Below are 20,772 nucleotides of genomic sequence, written 5' to 3'. Positions count from 1 at the left end.
GTTAAGTGCTCATATGTTCATTTTCAGGTTCATAATTGTATTTTGAGGTTGTACCAGAATAGGTTTACATGATTTAATTTTCAAAAAACTCCATATTTTTGTTGTACTGCCCATTGCTGCAGCTCCTCTTTTCACCCTGTGTTCAGGTCTCTGTTTTAGCTACAGAGTGAGACCTCTCACTGCTGTAACATCTTTGTTGGCAGTCGCACATGCTCAGTAGCTAGGTAAGATCACATTATCTAGCTGCAGGATAAGCCGGGAGACTTCTTCTAAACAAGAAACACTTCCAACTTTGCGTGGAATACCTGCAGAACAGGGACATGGAAGTAGTTATTTTGTAGATTGTGTTGTAGCAGTGTTTTGTCATTTAGAACAAGCTAGCATGCTACGGTTAGCCACCTCGTTTTGGCTAGTGACGTAGAAAGCCGTGCCGATTTTGACCAGCTCGGCCTGTAAATTATAGTGTCTATCTGTAAAGTGTCTTGAAATAACTTTGGTTATGATTTGACACAATATATAAAATTGAGTTTAGTTGAAATTGAATGTTTTAAATGATAGAAACACAAACCTAGAGAATGCTAGGGGGATTTTTGGGGGGGTTTAGAACAGTGTGGTAGATGTCAGTGATTAGCAACAGTAATTTTGATGCATTATCATTTTTTTGTGCAGTATATAATATCCAGTAAAATATGAAATAACTTCAAGTAAAATGCCCATTATTGCTTTATTACTTATATTACCCTTCAAAATCCTATAGCCTAATAACTTATTTTAGAAATTAAACAAAAATACAAGATCACTTTGAACAAAATATATATTTTTAAATGCCCAAAGTTTATCTCAATCTGTAATCCAAATCCTGCCCCTTTTTGGCATTTAGTCAATTTATTTAGTAGATGTTCCTTTAACAAAGATAAAGATAAAAAAGAGAAGTACAGCTTTAAATCAAGCTCCAAAACTTGATATTGTATTCATCAAGACATTCACATCATTGGCAACACAGCAGGTGAGGTATGAAAAATATCCAGAAGTTTATGAAGGGCATTTAAAGGCACTATGTGCTGATTCTTTGTGTGTGATTACAGTTTAACAGTCACTGTAACAACTCCTTGATATTAAACCTATCAGGGAAACTTCATTTTGTTTCAACCTGGACCCTATTTTCCTTTTTGTGTCTAGGTAAAACAATCTTTGAAATTGGTCCAGTATTACAAGAGGCTGCTGCGAAACAAGCTTCAATGCAAGTTATTTGGCAGCTGGTGTCTGACAACATTATGGCAAGGATCCCTACAGAGATAGACCTTTTAATATAAAACTGCTCCAAAATGGCCATCGTTAAACCCACCAGACTCCATGTAAATCAACAGTAATTTTATCATGGTAAAACACACTTCATTCAAAGTGGACAGAAACTAAATCAAACTATCAAAAGCCGTCTTGGTTCATCTTTCCACTGTTCCAACAATCACCACTCTGGTTTGGTTGAAATAAACCGTTAATTTACCCATTTACATGTGGAAATATGCTGGCTCTATACACGCTAAAAGTCCTGATTATTTACATGGAGTCTGGTGGGTTTGGTGATGGTGATTTCGGGTTTCACGTTAAACAAAAAGGATCTTACTCTTTAACAAAAAGGTCTATATCTGTAGGGATCCTTTCATAATGTTGTCAGACACTTAGAATAATCATCTGAGTCTGTCAGTGGCAGAAACAGAACTTTTAGTGGACGGACATTCATGGTGAACTGTTCTATATAATTACATTGCAGCCCATTTCACAGCTGCCACTTAAACACCAACGCACAGGAAAATAGGGTCCAGGTTGGAATAAAAAACAAAGTTACTCTTTAAGTCTAACTGCTGCTGTCACTAGTGAACCAGCTTCCGCCTGCCACTGACTCGAGTCCACAGGCTGCGGGCCGTCTGGGCGATGGTCACCCTGCGGGGCAGACGGAGGCTCCTCAGAGGCTCCCTGATACACGCCAGGACTCCTGGCTCTGCAGGCTGCCCCAGGTATTCATGGGAAATGTAGTTGATTCTCCTCAGCTGTTTGCTGTAGTAGTTCCTCAGGTCACAGAGCTCTTCGGCTGCCGTCTCAGAGATGATGGAGTTGTGTGACGGAGAGCTGGGCACGGTGTCACCACCCGGGGACGGAGAGGGAACCTCTGCTGCTGGCACGTCACTGCGGGGTTTCCTCCTCACTCTCTGAGGGGTGGTGGATTTGCGTTTGGAACAAGGTTTAACTGGATGTGATGGCGCTTTCTGACTATCGCGGTTATTCACAATGTTTATTTCAACATCAACCTCAATTTCATGTTGGGGCATGAAGGACCTCCTTTTATTCTCCTCAACCTCTGTCAGCTGTTGGTTTGCCCTCTGTGTCCATCTGTCTGTCTGGCTGACTGGCTTCAGGTCTCGTTTCCTGGACAGGTTCCTCTGCTCTTTAAATACTTTCTGTTTGGGCTGTGGGGGACAGCGGTTGTCCATGACAATGGGGTCAAAGGTCACATCAACCTCCTCCTCATTGGCTGATGTGTCCTGGAACTATGTGAAGAGATAGTGTCAGTGAACAGTGTCAGTTCAATCCGTCATCATACTATTCATTACTTATTGTCCTTTTAGAGTAATATAATATATAACAATTGATTATGTTAGCAGAGCCAGTGTGATGAAATGTTAGTGACAGTTAGTGGAAGCATGCTACATTAGCACCAGAGATCATAAGTAATAGGCTTGGGCGATACTAACATTTTACAACTGTCAGAATGTCAGAGTCAGGGGGGATCATTTATGCCCCAAAATGTCAGCAAACGGTGTTGTAAAGCTGTCACTTTTTATTCAAAAATTCAAAGTACTGTTCGCACGTCAAAATAAATTACATATTTGATTTGTAATGATCTGTTAGAATTTTAAATTCACAGTTTATATCTGCAAGGCTGTGCCTGGTAGACTACTCCTAAAATGCATTGTCTATCTGACCCACTGTATGTCCTGTTACAAGCTCTTGTTTTCTAATTAAAAAAAAGACATTTGGCGAAACAGATAATCATGAAACCAAGCAGTATGAGAAATAATGAAAGTAATAGCTGTTTTTAAAATGCAATTGCCAGTCACATTAACTTGTCACTCAAGCAAGGCAGCGGAGAACCCACAAATAAAAGAACATTCATTTTACATTAACATGTAGTTTAAGATTAGACTGCGTATGTTGCGTTTCTATAATTCAAACAAATAACGCTTTAGTTCTTCGCTGTAAATTATTCGGTTACACTTTACTTGAAGGTATCTACATAAGAGTGACATGACATTGTCATCAACGTGTCATAAACATTATAAACAAGTCATAAATGTTTATGACATAACGCTTCTTTTAGTAAGTGTCATTCGGTTTTTGTCATGACAAATTATGGTTAGAGTTAGGGTCCATGTGTCATGACTGTGTCATGTGTTCATGACAGTGTCATGTCACTCTTATGTAGATACCTTCAAGTGTTACCAATTATTTTTTCTAAAAGTGACAGCCTATACATAGCCACAGAATAATCTGTGATTCAGCAGCATAGCTTTCTTTATTTAGCCTTCATTTAAACTTTAACTATGCATATACAGTTCTAATGGGCACTGAATATTTGTAATCATAAAGCTGTGCATCTTTTTTTCTTTGTAAAAGGCAGCATCTTTAGACTATTGGTGACTAGCATGCTGAGCGACACAACGCATCACAGTTCCATTTTAAGCGGCCACATACAGCTGCACAACGTTTAATCATGCTAGCTGGCACCCTACATCCATCAGAAGAGCCAATGAATAAGAAGCCGATTAGTTGATCTTACATTTTCTTGCAATTAGTGCCCCCCAGGAAGATTGATCTAATTAAATTAACTCTTACAAAATAGCAAAAAGATGTTGCGGTGCCAATAATGTCCTTTTATCGCCCAAGCCTGCTGGTTAGGAACAATAAGATGATATCATGCTTATTATCTTACAACATTAAAAAGCACTTTAAATTACGTAAAGAGAGATTCCAATGGTACGTGTCCACTGACAAGCGTCATTTCCACGCTAAGATTTATTTATATATTTTGATTAGGACAATGCACATTAATCAACATTTCTGTAAATGCACCAGTGTTAGCCAGTTGGCTAATTTTCAACTGTAGTCCCAGTTGTATGCATGTCTTTATGGTGGGAAGAAACCGGAGCACCCGGAGGAAACCCACGCAAGCACGGGGAGAACACGCAAACTCCACACAGAAAGCCTGAGACGACCTGGGTTTGAACCTAGAACCTTCTTGCTGTGAGGCAGAAGTGCTAACCACTGAGCCACCATGCTGCCATTCATTATTTTTGTGTATTCGTAACGTCGTAACGGTAACGTCGCAATGACTCTCGAGGAAGCAGAGCGCTGTGTTCCCCGCTCCTAATTTGCATAAAGTTGAATCCAGGCTACAAAACAGGGTCGTCCAGCTCGCCTCTCGAAAACTCACAAAAATCTTTTAAACTAACCGGTGGAAATAAGGGAAAAAATCTAGTTGCGATTATTTTGACTGATATTGTGATTGTGATATGATTCACAATATCGGAAGGAATTATCATTTCTTTTAAAAAAATATTAAAATAAAAAAAAATTAAATGATCATAGTGGGATTTTTGTGAGGATTTGTACCAAACAAAGATTTTTCTTTAGTCTGTAGGATAGGCCTACGATTTGTAGGCCGGGACGTCTCTGCAGCACAGAAATACTTAATTCAGAATGGTTTGACACATATTTTTTTTAACAAATATTGCGCCCCCCTGCAATTTGGATATTGCACTAGTCCCTACTGCGATTTTGATAAAATTGCGATTAATTGTGCAGCCCTACCGGTGTCCATCTAAAATGAAGAAAGATTCAGCAGCTACAGATTATCTCTCGTGTAACATGTTTTTAGAAACACCTTTTGGTGAACTGTTTTCATAAAATAAGATAAAGTTTCCAAACGAGCCGCCATGTTGGTCTGTTTTAAAATCCGGGAGCAGACGGCGCCACGAGTAAAGTGTTGGTCCAATCAGGTGCAGCCATGGCCGTTGTAGGAGGGTGTAGTCTGTATTTTGATATCTGCTAGTGCTAGAGCAATGCTGGAAAGTGGTGCGATTCTCGCCGTCAAAAAAGGCCGCTGTGGACATGTACCATCAGTGTTTTTATCAACCCTTCAGCGCTAAGTCTGATCCAAAAGTGAAGCATGAAGTAAAGGTCTGAACAGTGTTATGCCGACAGAAGCAGTAGTGAACAGAATAAAGAATGATGGACTGTACTTTTTTTTGGGGGGGTGGGGCATTGTTAGGGAAGGTCTGTCTTGACTTTCTTGGACACAGGGGCGTCTCCACCACTTTGAACTGATCTCTTTCCCTCTTTGGCTTTGGCTTTGCCCTGGCCACCCGCAGCTTTTACCTGCAGGTCATTAACAACAGTCTTTATCTGAGAGGGTTCAAAGACCTACAGGGAGTGGACCAGGGAACACTAGAGGGGACACTCAAGTCTGCACATGGACATAAACAACCGGATCCTCCATTCATCATCACAATGGCCGAGGCTGGGGATCCCAGAGGCCTCTCTGTACTCCGATCATCTTTCAGGTTCCTTGCTCAATCTGTCCACATCTACATGGAACAGTTTTAGGACATGAGCTCAAAAATAAAATAAAATGGTCAAGAATGGTAGTCAAAAATGCCTATCGTAAGGGCTTAAGTGGTCTGAACAACCCCAAAATATTCCATTTAGAATAATATAAAAACAGACAAAAGCAGCTGACGGTTCCATTTGGCCTGCTGACTAAGGGAAAAATAAATAAAAAATAATCCATGTCCAAAACTTTCAACCCCATCTCATGGTCTTCATCATTATCACCATCAGTTCATACTTTGATCACGTGATGCTAAATCCATTACAATAGAGCCAACTTCAATTTGATGATGAAGACCGTGAAAAGCGTTTAAAAGTCCAGAAACAAAAAAAAAGATATTACGTGGACTATTCACTAAGTCAAATTTTAAAAATTTATCGTGTAAAATTGATCATTTTAAATATGACTTTTAAATTATTAAATCGAGTCAAAGTACTTAACAGACCGATAATTTCATTAGGGATGTCAGCTGGTCACTACTTGTGTACCATGATATAAATATATAAATAAGGTAAGGAAGTAAAAAGCCATAGGTAAACCTGCGTTCTATGCCAGTAATAGTTGTCATACCTTTTAAACAGCTGTGCAAATCAGTGGCAAAATTAAGATCAGCAGTGGAATCTACATCTACTATTTAATCTATGATTAATCATGTTATGGTACTAATGATCATTATCAGTAGCTGTGTGGTAGTGGTGTGAAGATGATTTATTTCACAGATTGTTAAATCTTGAAAACAAAAACACAAAAAACATCTAATCACAGTAGCTGTGTTTCCATTCAATTCAATTCAGCAATTCAAGCGAATTCCGAGCAAACTCAAAAAAGAATCGCGAATTAGGGGCGCTTCTATCGACTGGATTGGAGTGAATCCACTCGGCTACAGTATAGTTTGGTCAGAAGTTGGTGCCATAGGCTACGCATGGCTGTAATCCGCCAGTAAAGAGAGTGGAAGAAGTAAAAGGTTGCTAACCGGAAACAAAGCAAGTCGCCTTGGTTATCTAACCCATCTTTTATGTCAGCTACTATTGGCCATGTTTTTTGCTGTCCGAAGACGAAGACACGTTATGGGAATATCTGGGAAGACGCCGACAGGAAACAGCTGATCAGTCCTGTGAGTTAAATATTCGCTATTTCAGAACTTGTCCTGCAAAGGCGTTATCATATCTCATTTAGTGCATCAACTCTTTTTCGACAAAGGAAAAAAAAAAAACTCAAGGGAGTGGAGTCTCTTTTTATTGCGCAATTGAGGAATGATTTATTGAATTTTGCCGTTTTCGTACAGATTTTGAATGCGATACTTTAAAATGCGCATACAAATATGTGAATGGAAACGCGGCTACAGTATGTGGACAAACAGGCTTTTGTATAGACTGAATGATTATCAGTACGGTGTACAAATCCCAACATTTCGCTTCAATGACTTACCTCTATCGATTCTCAGAAACAATTAGATGCGTGACAACATTTTAAAATGACATTAGGACACATTGGAAGAAGAGGAAACTGGTTAGAGAGACTGCACAAAGAGAACAAAGAGAACTGGAAGAAGAGTCACATTAATACACAAACACAGGAGATACAGAAAAATGTTCAGTGGAGCACTAAAGAGAGGAGCCCGACATCTGCTGTAGTCACACTGTTTTTTCCCATTATTTGCTTGTCACAGCTAAATTGGTTTTACAGTATATGGTGGCCAATATGCCTGGCTGAATTGTTTAAAGCACGTCAGCCGGCAGAGAAAAGCAATAACTTTACTCATATGTGCATCATTATCAGACTGTTTTACACCCAAAACATGTCTGCTTTACAATACCAACAGCATCAGTCGGACTCTACTAAAGTTTTAACACTTTGCTCAAAAACACGTGAACTACCAAGCTGGCTCATATAGTAGCAGCTGCAGAGAGTAACAGATGCTATACTGGAAAACAGGACTCCTTCAAGTCAGTTAACATCTTCTAAAATCAATCTGAAAACAAAGTATCCCAACGCTCATGATATAGTGGGTTAAAATGTAACTAGAACTATCTGCAAAAGCTATTTGAACCAAGCCCGATGTTCACACGTATGATTCTAAATTAAAAAGATTTTTTCTGCCTAAAGAAAGTTTTTCCTCGCCACTAAATGCTTGCTCTGGGGGGGGGGGGAATTGTTGTGTCTCTGTAAGTTATAGTGTGTGGTCTAGACCTACTCTATCTGTAAAGTGCCTTGAGATAACTTATGATTTGATACTATAAATGAAATTGAATTGAATTGATTAGGGTTGGGCAATATTTTAACATGTATTGTCTTTTTTTTATATAGTAAACACTAAATAAAAAAACTAAACAAAAATGTTGCTGTTCAAATTACCACTTCAAAACAGTTCTTAAAATCCGACTATTCCCAGTGTGATTTCAACTTTGGCTCACTAACTTAAGGTGGACTGACCTTTAAGGTGGACCAGCTGAGTTTTGCTCTTCTCAGAAAGAAGAACAACAACAACACACTTTCAGTGGGAATCCTGAGAGTGATGATGCTTGATAAATATCCTAATCCAAACTGGAACCCGCTATCAGAGCCCAATCCTACACCCAGAAAATTCAAATGTGTATTTTCTAAACTGAAACAGACACTACGAATGACACCATTTGAAGGTCTTATGCTCATCTTTTTTTATTCATATTACCCAACCTTTACCAAAGGGAGGCTTTTTAAAAGTCACAAATACCACTTTGAAATGTTTTTTTCTACCCTGAGGACATAAAAGGGAGAACTGTAGATGTCTGAATAATTGGCACTTTTTTTTTTTAACTCCTTAACTCCTTACAGCAGCCTGTACATGCATATGATGCCATATGCCAGACACAGTGGAACATCTGTTTTGTAATATATCACTGTGGGCAGCATTTACTCACCACGGCAGATGCAGTCCCTGTTCTCATCTTCATGCTGAGTGTGTGAGTCTGGTTCTTCAGCAGAGGAGCTTTGCGGCCCAGCTTCATGTAGAAGTAGGTGGTGTACGGAGTGAAGCTGAAATCCTCTCTGAAGTTAACAGACAGAATTACATACCTATGTCAGACAGTCTAAACTGCCCCAAAAGATGTTCTTATCAACATCATGTAGAGGTGTCCGTAAGCAATGGAGGGACATTAAAACATTTCCAGCCAACTTTAGTCAACAAGAGCTACTCGGAGCACACGAGGAGGCCGTCCCTCCCGATGAGTGAGTCAGTTTAACACAGAACAAACCCCTCTAGAAGTAGGAAGGACATGCACTCATCCAGGCAAGCCAGTCTCGTTCTCACGTTGAACGCAACACGCAGGGAGAACGAGACGGGGGATTAGTGTTACGAGCTAGGTTAAACTTTAGAAGCTCTGTGCCTTTGTGTTTTAAGCCCACGATTTTTGAAATATTGAATATCTGCCGATACCAAGTCCCGATCCGTTTTTTTTGGTTCACAAAGTAAGCAAAGTAATTAAATATGTCTTAAGCTTTAATACATGTAACTTTTTAAACTTTTTGTAAATTATTCTTTTCTCTCAACACCAAAAACAGTTCTCTTTAGATCCCAGCAAACCCCAGACCAAAAAATTTTCCCCGCTGGACAACAAAAACTACACTTACACTTGCGCTCAATAGTCAATTTTGGATCAAACTAAACTAGTGACACCTCTTGCACTAAATCAAGCTTTGATTTTCTTCTTGTGTACTGATGTCGGCTCCAGGGAATAACAGCCTGTAAGTGTAGTTAAGAAGTGTGGAGAATTGGAGTAATCCGCTTCTGTAAAACGGATGACTAAAGACGGACTTGTTGCCCAGGGCTGGCAACATGGCTGGCAGGCTATGAGACACTCTCTGGACAGACACTGGTGTGTGTCCGTGCGCCATCTTGGTTTGAAAGTGCTGGCAGCGTTATTATGGATCCCACGTAACTTCAAGGCCCACCCTATGAAGTAGCTTGATTGGTTGGGGTTAGGCATTGACCTTGAGTGGTTAAGGTTAGGATAGCCAATTGGTCAGGGGATAAGACCTGAACAAATCGGGTTACGTTACCTTGCCTTAGCATGGCCGCCTGGCCAATAGTAGTGCGTGAATGCTGTTTAAGGGCGGGCCTTGCCTAGAAGTTGTGTGGGTTCCATAATAACGCGTGCAGGCATCCAGGCAGTCTGGCGGTGTGTCTGTGGTGCAGGGCGTGTGTGATTAGGCCTGTCGCGATAGTCAATAAATCAATTAATCGCACGATAAAAAAAATGAGCTCGATAATTTTTTCGGCCGCAATAATTCCCATTTGCATTCTCTCTCTCTCTCTCCCCCCCTGAGACTCCGTTACCTGCTTGTCAAAAATTGCCACTTACTAGCTAATGAATTAGCCTGAGATAAACGCTAGCTATCAGTAAACAGAAGTGACATGGTGGCTGGCATCTGTGTGTGCGCCAGTGTTTGTTTGTTTGCGTGTTTGTGTGTGTGTGTGTGTGTGTTGGCCCGCCCCCGCGAAGCTCCGACCTGCAGACAGCAGAGGAGCAAAAGAGACTGAAAAACAGAACTATTTTGGTACAAACATTTACTCGCCATGTGGCAGATAGCCACATAGAAATAGATAGATATAATTTATTAATTATTAGTGTGTCAGTTAAACGCGTTATTAACGGCGTTAACGCAAACCCATTTTAACGGCGTCAATTTCTTTATCGCAAGATTAACGTTCTTTTTGGCCTTAGTTTTTTTCACATGCTGTTGCAACAACTAGTAACGTTAGAAAAACTACAACACCACACCGGATCTAGCTAGACTGGAAACAAAACAACAGGCACACACTGGTTTGGGCTTGCGAACGTTACGTTTTGAGTGGATGGCGAGCGCGAGACGCAGAAATGGATGCCAATAAGATTCTGAATGGAAAGTTTACTTTTAAACTAGTAAAGTAAAGTTCATAAAGTAACTTTCTTTGCATTCATTTGATTCCCAATTAAGATACACTGGTTAGAATGGCTTTCCATTGTTAATATGTACTTAAAAACAGTTCTGAAATGCGAAATAATAGAAAAAATAATTTTATTCATGTGGTAAAACATGCGATTAATCACGATTAACTATAAGAATTTGGCTGAATGAATCGTTTGACAGCCATATTAATTATATATTATTATTTAAATTTAATATTGAGTGTTTAATAAATAATTGTTAAATGTAGTACACGAGTGAGTCTGTAGTCTATGGCACAAACACTCGAAGAATGCTGTAAACATTTGACAGCCAGTACGGCAATTCCACAACTGTAAACAGCGTGAAAGGCGACATACTGAAGGAGGTCAAAGACATATTGTGGATATTTAAAATGTCTTCCAGTTCCAGTGTTAAATATTCTTTAGAAATAAAAGTTTGAGCTTTGAAAAGGTGTACCTGCATTATTATGTCATTATCATTATATTAGATGAAAATGGTCTCAGAACGACAATATTATCGTTTATCGCAATCATTTCTGGGACAATTTATCGTCCAGCAAAATTTGTTATCGTGACAGGCCTATGTGTGATTAAAGGCAGCGATCACTACAAGCTGATGTACGTGATCGGAGTAAGGTAAAGTTAAAAAATGCCCATATCGGCTCCAATCCGACACCTGCAATCTGGATCAGGACATCCCAATTCAATAATCAAGTTGGTGGTAAAAACAAAACATCTTGTCCATGTCAAGCCAAAGTATGTTATCCCACTAATAACTTTAAACAGAAATTTGAAACAATCAAGCATGTAAAAATCCTAACAAAATGACGAGTCACCTGAGGTATCCCTGCAGCAGCAGCCGCACAATCACCGCTTCAGCCTGCAGCCGAGACAGTGTGGTGGTCTGGATCGTCTTCCTGTGCTTGGCTGGGCCTTTCCCCATCCACGCCTCCACCAGCTTCAGAGGAGTCAGCTTCTCATCCATTGACGCTGCTAGCTCCAAGATTTGCACCACCTGCTTGGCATGCTGTGTAATGTCCACGGTGGTGTAGTCTGGAGGGATAGAGGTCAGACGATTACTAACGCTTTTCACATCCCTAAAGGACACATGCAACCATGGATTTTATAAAACATATCACACACACACACACACCTTTTGCATGGCGACAAGTATCACACATCTGGTTGCATCCTTCATCGTCCCACACCTCATCAAAATGAACAGCCATGAGAGAGCGCCGACACCTTCATGCAGCAAACATGAGACATTCAAGTCATGGTGCGTAGGCACACACAAAATGTCACTGCATTACAACAAAGAGTGTTACGCTATGGCTACATTGAATGCGTAACATATGCGGACCGTTCGTGAAGCGGATGTGCCACGGAATGTATGTTTTATCTGTCGCCACCTGCAGCGCCACACAGCGTAGGATTGTGTGAGTCACAGGCGAGACGGAGAGCTTTTGCTTTGGGATTGTTGTTTCTTTAGTTTTTGGAGCCAACATAGCGCTGTGATACATCAATCTACTGTCAGCTGTTATCAGAGGACGCAGGGGAGGGAAATAAGAAATCAAAACACAAACTCTCAAAATGAAACTGCTAATATGCTCATTGACAACCATTAAGTCGTTTCCTGTATATCTGTAGTTTTTTTTTTTCAAGAAATAATGACACTGTATGAACCATTTCTGGATAAATATAAATAGAAGACTGTCCCATTTTTACACTTGTAGAGCGGATCTCCGCGGAGCATACGCACCACTACGCGCTGCTCTCGTGTCCGGTGTCGCCAGTTTCATTGATTATAGTGGAAGCATAGTGTTGGAGCGTCCGCTCCGCATACGTTACGCGTGTCCTTAGTCTGTGAACCAACTGTGACAATGACCTAAAACATGTAACAATTTATCCAAACATAAAAAACTCTTCAGAAACAAAATATTGAATCACTACGAGCTGGACCAGTGACTTCTTGTGTGGCTACTTCTTGTTTGTGGACTTCTTAACGGTTATTTGGTGTATCTGTACAGATCATTTTGTTCTTGTGTTGTCTAAAAGAGTTGATTTATTCAAGCCGACTGAGTTAAACATGGACACTGATGGATGCAAATTGAATTTCTAATATGAATAATGAAAATCAAGAGGGGGTAGGACTAAAAAAGTTCTCAACTTCTTCCTACCCCTTTTGAACATGAATATTATTTGAATTGCTTATTTGTCGCTGATGATCTTGTTTCTTTTTCTTTGCTGTATTTTAATATGTTCAAATAATTGACTAAATAACACTTTGTGAAGTACCGACAATGTGTGTGTGTGTTTGTGTGCGCGCACTACCTGTCGATATTCTGGCAGTAGTCGACCATCTGCAGCAGCTTCTGCTGACCAACGTTCTCCATCACCACCATGGTGCTGATCCTGAAGATATCAGGGAAGCCAAAGTAGACGATGCAGTCTGCTTGGCGGTCGTCTCGACCTGGAGATACACACACACACAGAGATTTTACAGAGAGATTTCTGCAAAAAAATACTAGAGCCGTATAAACTAGTATTCTGTCCTGATGGAAGTGAAACGGTGTCTACCTGCGCGTCCGCTCTCTTGGTAGTAGTTCTCGATGGACTTACTGATGGTGTGGTGGATGACAAACCTGACGTCAGGCTTGTCGATGCCCATGCCAAACGCCACTGTGGCTACCACCACCTATAGGACAACAAAATCACATGCTGTCACTAAGTGTGTGTGTTTTTAATTAAGAAGACGACACAGCAAATCAAAGCAAAGCAGTTTTTTTAATTGAGATTTAAAATTCACTCGTGCTGATTAAAGCCTCTGAACAGCACACAGGTGAATTCAGTTATTCTGGCTGATTAGACCTCTGCTCAGGTTAATGGTGGGCCGGAGCTTAGATGGGAATTCATTAGGTCACAAGTAGGCCTGTAACAATTCAACATTTTGCTGAACAATTAATTGTCTCAGAAATAATTGCGATTAACAATATAATTGTCTCTTTTAGTGAAATAATACATTTTTTTTAATTATTTATTACTTTTTCAAACAAATGAAAGTTTAAATGAATCCCAGGATACATCTTTTGTTATGACTGTTATGTGACCCAGATACGCAGGTTCACAGCCTATGAAGTAAACCACGCCTCTTTATTATCATAAAACATTGTATTTTTTGCTGAAATGAACAAAAAATTGAAAATAGAACATGTATTCCCATCAATAAAAAACAAAGAATTAATCATAAACAACAAACAAAAACAAAACAGCGTGTTTAATTTCTCTGTCTTTAGACGGCCACAAGTGACAGCTACAGCTAGCATAGCTTTAGCTAAACAGTCCAACCAATAATCACTTATATAATTACAATTTGGCACATCTAAACAAAATCAACAGTTACCATCAACAGTCATACCCCTTAGGACCTGAGCAAAAGTTAGCAAACAAGTTGTTCTTTTTTATTAGAAAAATAAAAGTAGAAATCCCCGTGGAACTACATTAGCATAATGTTAATGAATGGCGCTACAGCGTCGTCATTTACGGTAACGTTACTAATCAAACAAAACACCGAAAGCCGACTGGACTTGCAACTGCGGGCGGGGCGTCCTCTGATAGGAATCCATAGTATCATAGGCTAGCTAACGTTACTGTTAGGTGATGTGGTATTGCAAATGCATTTGATGGATCCAAACAATTTTGTGACCAATCTCATAAAAAAATGCTCTAATACTTTTTGTGGTTATTTTTTTAATTAATTTTTTTTATTAACCTTTATTTTACCAGGAAATAATCCCATTGAGATTCAGAATCTCTTTTTCAAGGGAGTCCTGGCCAAGACAGCAGTATAATAGTTCCATATTAAAATATCCAGTGAAAAACAGACAACATAAAACAGAAAAAGACAGTTGGCAATTTAACATCATCTCAACATAATCACCAGCAGCGCTCAGTAACAGCACATATGCATTTAGTACTCAAATAGTCCTTTATCCTAATTTTAAACTGTGTCATTGTTGGAAGGTAGTCTAATTTAAACTGATTCTGCAGTTTATACCAGGATGAGGGTGCAAAAACTTTAAAGGCACTTTCACCGAAGACAGTTCACGTTCGGGGAATGTCATACATGATTTGCCCATATGATCGAAATGCAAAATAACCGTGATTATGTAACAACGATTATTTATTTATATATATTGTCATAGGAAAAAACAATCATCGATCATCCTTTTAACCGTCGCTATACGATCTGATCTAATCCTTGTCATCCTTGGTTTGTTAAGCTTCATTTTGTAGTTACTGCATGCTGTTTACACAGAAATTATACATAGAAACAATTATCCATTAATCGGTTGGTTGATGGACTGAAAATGAATCGGTTCATTCATTTAATAAAGTTAAATGTTGGTTCAACCTTCTCCAATGTGAGGATTTGCTGCTTTCCTCTGTTTAAAACAGAACTTGCTTAACTATTTTGTGGACTTTTTATAGGCTAAATGATACATGGTAAATCAAAGATTTAGGTCATAATCAATTTTGACCAAATATGCAATTACTGTGTTTTGACTGCGTAATGATTCCTTCATGTGCTGAGGTTGCTGAACCATTTACTGGGATCATCCCAGTCATCATAACCCAAAGACCCCCCCCTCCCCCCTAACCTGGATTTTGTTGGAGGTCCATTTGCGGTGAACGCGGGATTTATCGTCGGGGTCCATGTGAGCGTGGTAGGGATAGGCCAGGATGTCTTTCTTCTGGAGTTCAGATGACACAGACTCTGCATCCTTCTGAGAGAACACATACACGATCCCTGTGGCACACACATCAGGAAATATTGAGTAGGACTGCTCTGTATGTGAATATATACTTTAAATCTAATCAGTCATATCTCATAATCACTTTGTAGATTTGAGCATATGGGCCTCTAAGTGATGCATTATATTTGCTTTTCTTTGAGTGTTCAGTCTTGCTTGCTGCAGTACCTGACTGGTCTTTGTATCTGTTCTTGATCAGAGAGGCAATGTCACTTATCGATGTCTCAGAGTTAGAATCTTTAATACGAACCTGAGAAACAAGCAGACTGTTAGGGTCACTGTAACATTTTAGTTTGACAGGTGTGAGGTAGTATTTATAAATTAATGTTATAGACATTTTAGGCTAATTAATTAATAGGCTAAACATGCAAATACACTAGTATGGTCTTTCATGTTTTATAAGCAGATGCAAGGCAGTGCAGATGATTTTACAGGGTCTGACAGGTGTGTTAGATGTGTGCAGAGCACATGAGAGCGTGTGCTTGACAAAGAGACATTCACTCATGACACAGGAATATGTGTATTTTTTTATTAAAAAAGAAGACACAGCAAACTGTGTTTTAAGTGAGTATTTAAAATTCACTCATCATTCGTTCTGATTAACGCGGCATAGCGGACGGACTTGCTGCTCTCCCAGAAACATCTCTAAATGCACAGCAGGGCGCAGATTCTAGATTATTTTATAACATCCAAGTTCTGACAGTAACTTAGTTAAAATCGCCTTAATATTGGCGAAGTAAAAAACATCATTGGTCACCCCTTTAATCGTTGATATACAATCTGATCGCCAATCGGCATAAGCCTACAAGGCAGCCATATAGTCCTTGTGTATGTGTTTGTGTAGGAAGCAAGTGGCTGAAAGGTGTGTGTAACAGAGTGTAGCAGCCATGGTTACCACCTCGTAGTAGAGATTAGTTCGGTTAAAGGATGCAGAGAGTGTGATTGGCCGGGGCACACACAGGATCTTCTCACAGTCCTTGAGGACGCTGCTGGTTGCTGTGGCTGTGAGCCCGAGCAATGGGACTTTGGGGAACTGCCTCTTTAGAATGCCCAGCAGTTTATAATCTGCACAGGGACACAGGGACATACACACAAATCAACTTTGAAGTAGAGATGCACCGATTACAACTTTCTAGGCCGATTCAGATTTCCGATTTTCTTTGAGTTAGGCCAGCCGATACCGATTTTAGCCGATTCCGATTTCATTTTTTCTAACCACTTTTTTTTTTTTTTTTTTCTAACCACACACAAATATTTATTTTCTATCTTTTCTTTAATAGAACATTTGCCACAGAACATAGAACATTTTTTTTGAACAGATAATGGATCACTATAAAATAGAACTATATAAATTACTCCTGGTGTGGGAAATTCACACACATCTAAAGTGCAATGTTAGAACCATTTCCTTCTTTTCATATCCAATATCCAACTAAAGAAATGTGATTTTGGTTTTTGGTGTCGTCCCTCCACGCCCTACTCTTTCCTTGCAGGTGTTGCATATTGCAAACTTGTTATCTTCTGCACACACGCTGAAGAATTCCCAAACAGCTGACATGTTGCAGGTTAATTCACGAGGTTCCCTACATGTGCGAGAATAGCGCGGATACGCGCTTCACACCACGAGCAGGTACACGCCACACACGGCGGAAAAGTTGAGAGAAAGGAAAAAGTGACTGTGCTGTCGCGTCCGTGTGTGCGTGTGTCCTTGAGAACTGTAACTGGTATAACTTATGTTGTCAGTTAATTGTAGCATTGACCAGCATGACATCACCATATGTCAGACTGACCTGCCGGTCACCGGTCATGGCCGAGCACGTGAAAACCGGCCAATTCCGGTCACCGGCCGGTCTATCGGTGCATCTCTACTTTGAAGATAAACCTAGGGGGTAAGTTAGGTTTCCTTAGAACAGGGGTGTCAAACTCAATTTCACTGAGGGCCACACTGGAAAATATGAATCACAATTAGCAAAACAATGCATTCTGATTACATTTTTAAAAGTAGTCTACCAGACTAACAACAACCTGTTTCACAGGCTGTGTGGGAATTTCTGCGTCTCAAATTGTGCTTTGAGTGTGGCGTAATTGCAGTTTGAAAAACATTTTTCTGTCTTTTTCGGTTTGGCGCACAACTACTGTATGAGGGCCAAAATGTATTGTGAATCTAAATTGATATGCGGGCCGGATCAGAATTTGCAAGGGGCCTTTTTTTGGTGCGAGGGCCTTGAGTTTGAAACCTGTGCCTTAGAAGAACTCTACATCTGCACCCCGCCATCCGAGTGAAGGAGACCTCTCACCTGGTCTGAAGTCATGTCCCCACTGGCTGCAGCAGTGCACCTCGTCCACAGCGATACGACTCAGCAGGTTTACGTTGTAGGCTTTCTCCAGACGAGACATGAACAGCTTGCTCTTGGCGATCTTCTCTGGAGTCACGTACAGCAGCTTGAAATCGGCCTTGGGATCCATCATGCCAGCCATGACGGTCTTGGCATGCTCCTAAAAGTTATATATATTTTTTTTCTACAATTTGCTTTTTCATTTTTTTCACACTATGAAAGCTGTCACACCAAAACATTAATATTATTCATACAAATGTATGTATATGTATAATATATATATGTATATGTATAATATATATATATATATATATATATATATATATATATATATATATATATATATATATATATATATATATATACATATACACACACATATACATACACACACACATATATATATACACACACATATACATATACACACACATATACATATATATACATATACATATACATATATATATATATATATATATATATATATATATATATATATATATATATATATATATATATAGTCTGGCTAGTCCACACAGCATTCTAGGGTGGTAAAAAAAAGTGCTCTGGTTTATTGGCATTTCTTTAAACCAATCATAATCGTCTTGGGCAGCGCTAAGTGCAGTACGGAGCAACTCTGCTAAATAGCCTCAGGAAGGAACTTGTTTTGGTGGAACATGTGTACGTTCAAAAGTAGTTTTAGTCGTGCAACAGAAAACTCAGATTGGACAGATAGTCTAGCTAGCTGTCTGGATTTACCCTGCAGAGATCTGAGGAGCAGTTAACCATAGTCCTCACAAATCCACCAGAGGTTAGAATTTAGAACACAAAGAAAGAGGAAGGGGACGGACATCCGGCGGAATTTCCGGCGGCACCGGAGCAATCCCGGAAGTGGAACGTCGTGGATATAGACTACAGTTGACATAATACAACAAAGTTCACATTTGTCAAATTACTCTACTGAGGCGGCTTTAAGTGATCTATTGCCTTTCAGCTACACTTTTTGTGGGCGATGCTACTTGGTAATACTAGCAAAGAGACAACCATGTGATTCACTGACACATTTTGATCAATGGCCAGTTGTAAAAATAAGACAAAGCACATGCATGTGTTCAGAAAGTAGCCTACAGACCTAAATAGGCCTGTCGTGATAATAACGTTATCGACTTATCGTACGATATATGGACATGACCAGGCTTGAACGCTGCGCCTAAGCTATTTTTCACGGTGCCTTAGCTGAAATGACAGACAAAAACGTTTTGCTGACACGCACACACACATACATACACAGCAACAGTGAACCAGGTGAACTGAAAATAACGAGGCTAATAGGTGTTTTTCCTGACGGCTACTGACCAGCCAGAACGTTTGGAAGAATTAGTATAAATGGACACAGCTCCGGTGTGAGAGCATTTTGGGGTTAAGGCGGATAAAAAGAGAGGCCATTAACGTGAACGAGCCGCTATGTCGACTTTAACATTAAAAGCAATGCCAAAGAAAAGTGGAAATACAACTTATTTTTGTGATCACATTTTTCTTTTACTGACATTTGTTTTTTAACAACATGTAACAAGCAAAAAACAATGCACAACAGCCTTTTTCAGACTGCTAGCCCAAATCCATTTTTTGGCATATCCAGACGGTGTCCAGATTGATTTTAGATGGTCTGGTCAGCAATAAACCACATTAACTGTGATTTTTGCAAATCGGGTTCAAACCACATTCGGAGGTGGTTTGAATTGCGATTCAGTCCGGCAGTTCTGGCCGCTCAAATCAGATTTCAAAGTCTTTTTCGTGTAACTCGTGTAGCTGAGGGTTATGAATTGTGCCTATAATTGTGCAGATAATAAAATAAATTCAAAGAGACTCTGTAGTCCGAGCCAGCGAGAAGTAAGAATTTATTTGAATTGAATTGAATTTATTTCAGGATAACCCCTTGAGATGTAGCATCTCATTTTCAAGGGGGTCCTGCACATATATACAAACACAAAGATTAGACATACAGTACATATACAAAAAAAAGAATTTACTTTACTTCCACATTGTCCACGGCAGCGCAGCTGTACTCTGTTTTTACCTTTCACAATAAAAGTCCAACTTAAATTCACTCTGAGCATTTCGCTAAAGAGGCAACTCAACAAAATAGAGACACACAACAACAATGTCAAGTCCAGAGTAACTAAAATGCTGAACAGATGCTGACAACATCAGTCCTGCACCACGACTTCACCGGGGACTTTGAGGGCGAAATGATGGACCTTCTTTTCTCAAGCTTCCTCGTTGGAAAGCCGCGTCAACCAGCGGAGCTACACTGACGCCTATGTCGTTACCACAGCAACCCATGCAGATAGGTTGGTGATGTTTGGACACACAAATCCCACTTGGATCACTTGAAAAGATCACTTGGAAATAACGAACATGTCGGATTTTCCTGCAGTCTGAATGTAATATAAAAACTCATCTAAAACAAAAGCATCCCATCCAGTATTCCGACCTGGGAACAAAAAACGCAGTTGGAGATGGACAGTTGGCAAAAATAGATGCATTTGCCCGAGTGCAAATTTAAATGTGACACTGTAAAAAGGAGAAGACCTTAACTGACATGTTACTTTGTTGTACTTGTTGTATTTACCTATATCTTACATATAGCTAATATATACTGCAGTTGTTACTTTGCACTTTTTATTAACAAAGGTCCTAACCATTGAGGAACTGGATTGGCAGTGTATAGCCTGTTAGGGAATGAATGACTCTCTATACCCCTGTGCCAAATGTCTAATATTTATTTAAGTGCAATTTAATTTAAGCCAGATAGTCTGTTTTGTTTACTGTTTTGCTTGTGTGGTTTTATTATTTATTTAGGATTTTTTTTCACATTTCAATTCCAATATGGGAATATTTTCAAGAATGAAAAGTGAATTGCTCTTTAAAAGGGTGTATGCGAAATCTAAGGCTCATGCAGTTTTGTCAAAGAGTAGCGTTGGAAGAGAGAACAGACTAAGAGGTGAGATGAAGTGAAATGAACA

The 20,772-nt window shown here is 39.6% G+C and overlaps 1 protein-coding gene and 1 long non-coding RNA gene across 6 annotated transcripts in view; one reads left to right on the top strand and one right to left on the bottom strand.

The window, feature by feature from the left end:
- recql (RecQ helicase-like) overlaps window positions 1-20,772 on the bottom strand; it is a 42,695-nt gene that overhangs the window by 15,830 nt on the left and 6,093 nt on the right. Inside the window, exons 6-15 of one of the 5 annotated variants that reach the window (XR_004107900.2) lie at window positions 17,705-17,903; window positions 16,306-16,472; window positions 15,534-15,657; window positions 15,255-15,403; window positions 13,174-13,291; window positions 12,928-13,066; window positions 11,747-11,838; window positions 11,430-11,646; window positions 8,566-8,692; window positions 1,678-2,540 (exon numbers count right to left, since the gene is read on the bottom strand). Coding sequence is in view for 4 of the 5 variants with exons in the window: in XM_031316897.2 (XP_031172757.1) it covers window positions 1,872-2,540; window positions 8,566-8,692; window positions 11,430-11,646; window positions 11,747-11,838; window positions 12,928-13,066; window positions 13,174-13,291; window positions 15,255-15,403; window positions 15,534-15,657; window positions 16,306-16,472; window positions 17,705-17,903 (2,001 nt within the window). In the remaining variant the exon portion in view is untranslated. Of the gene's footprint in view, window positions 1-1,639; window positions 2,541-5,302; window positions 5,434-8,565; window positions 8,693-11,429; window positions 11,647-11,746; window positions 11,839-12,927; window positions 13,067-13,173; window positions 13,292-15,254; window positions 15,404-15,533; window positions 15,658-16,305; window positions 16,473-17,704; window positions 17,904-20,772 lie in introns of those variants that run through there. The other 4 variants (XM_031316897.2, XM_031316899.2, XM_031316900.2 and 1 more) reach the window with 4 other exon arrangements.
- LOC116062255 lies at window positions 336-20,242 on the top strand. Its single transcript, XR_004107903.1, has 3 exons — window positions 336-346; window positions 10,273-10,279; window positions 20,053-20,242. It is a non-coding gene; the product is annotated as an uncharacterized LOC116062255 (long non-coding RNA).

Source organism: Sander lucioperca, chromosome 20 (assembly GCF_008315115.2).
Source record: "Sander lucioperca isolate FBNREF2018 chromosome 20, SLUC_FBN_1.2, whole genome shotgun sequence".
Lineage (NCBI taxonomy): Eukaryota > Metazoa > Chordata > Actinopteri > Perciformes > Percidae > Sander > Sander lucioperca.
Note: the sequence above shows the minus strand (reverse complement) of the source record. Positions and strands in the feature narration are given on the sequence as shown.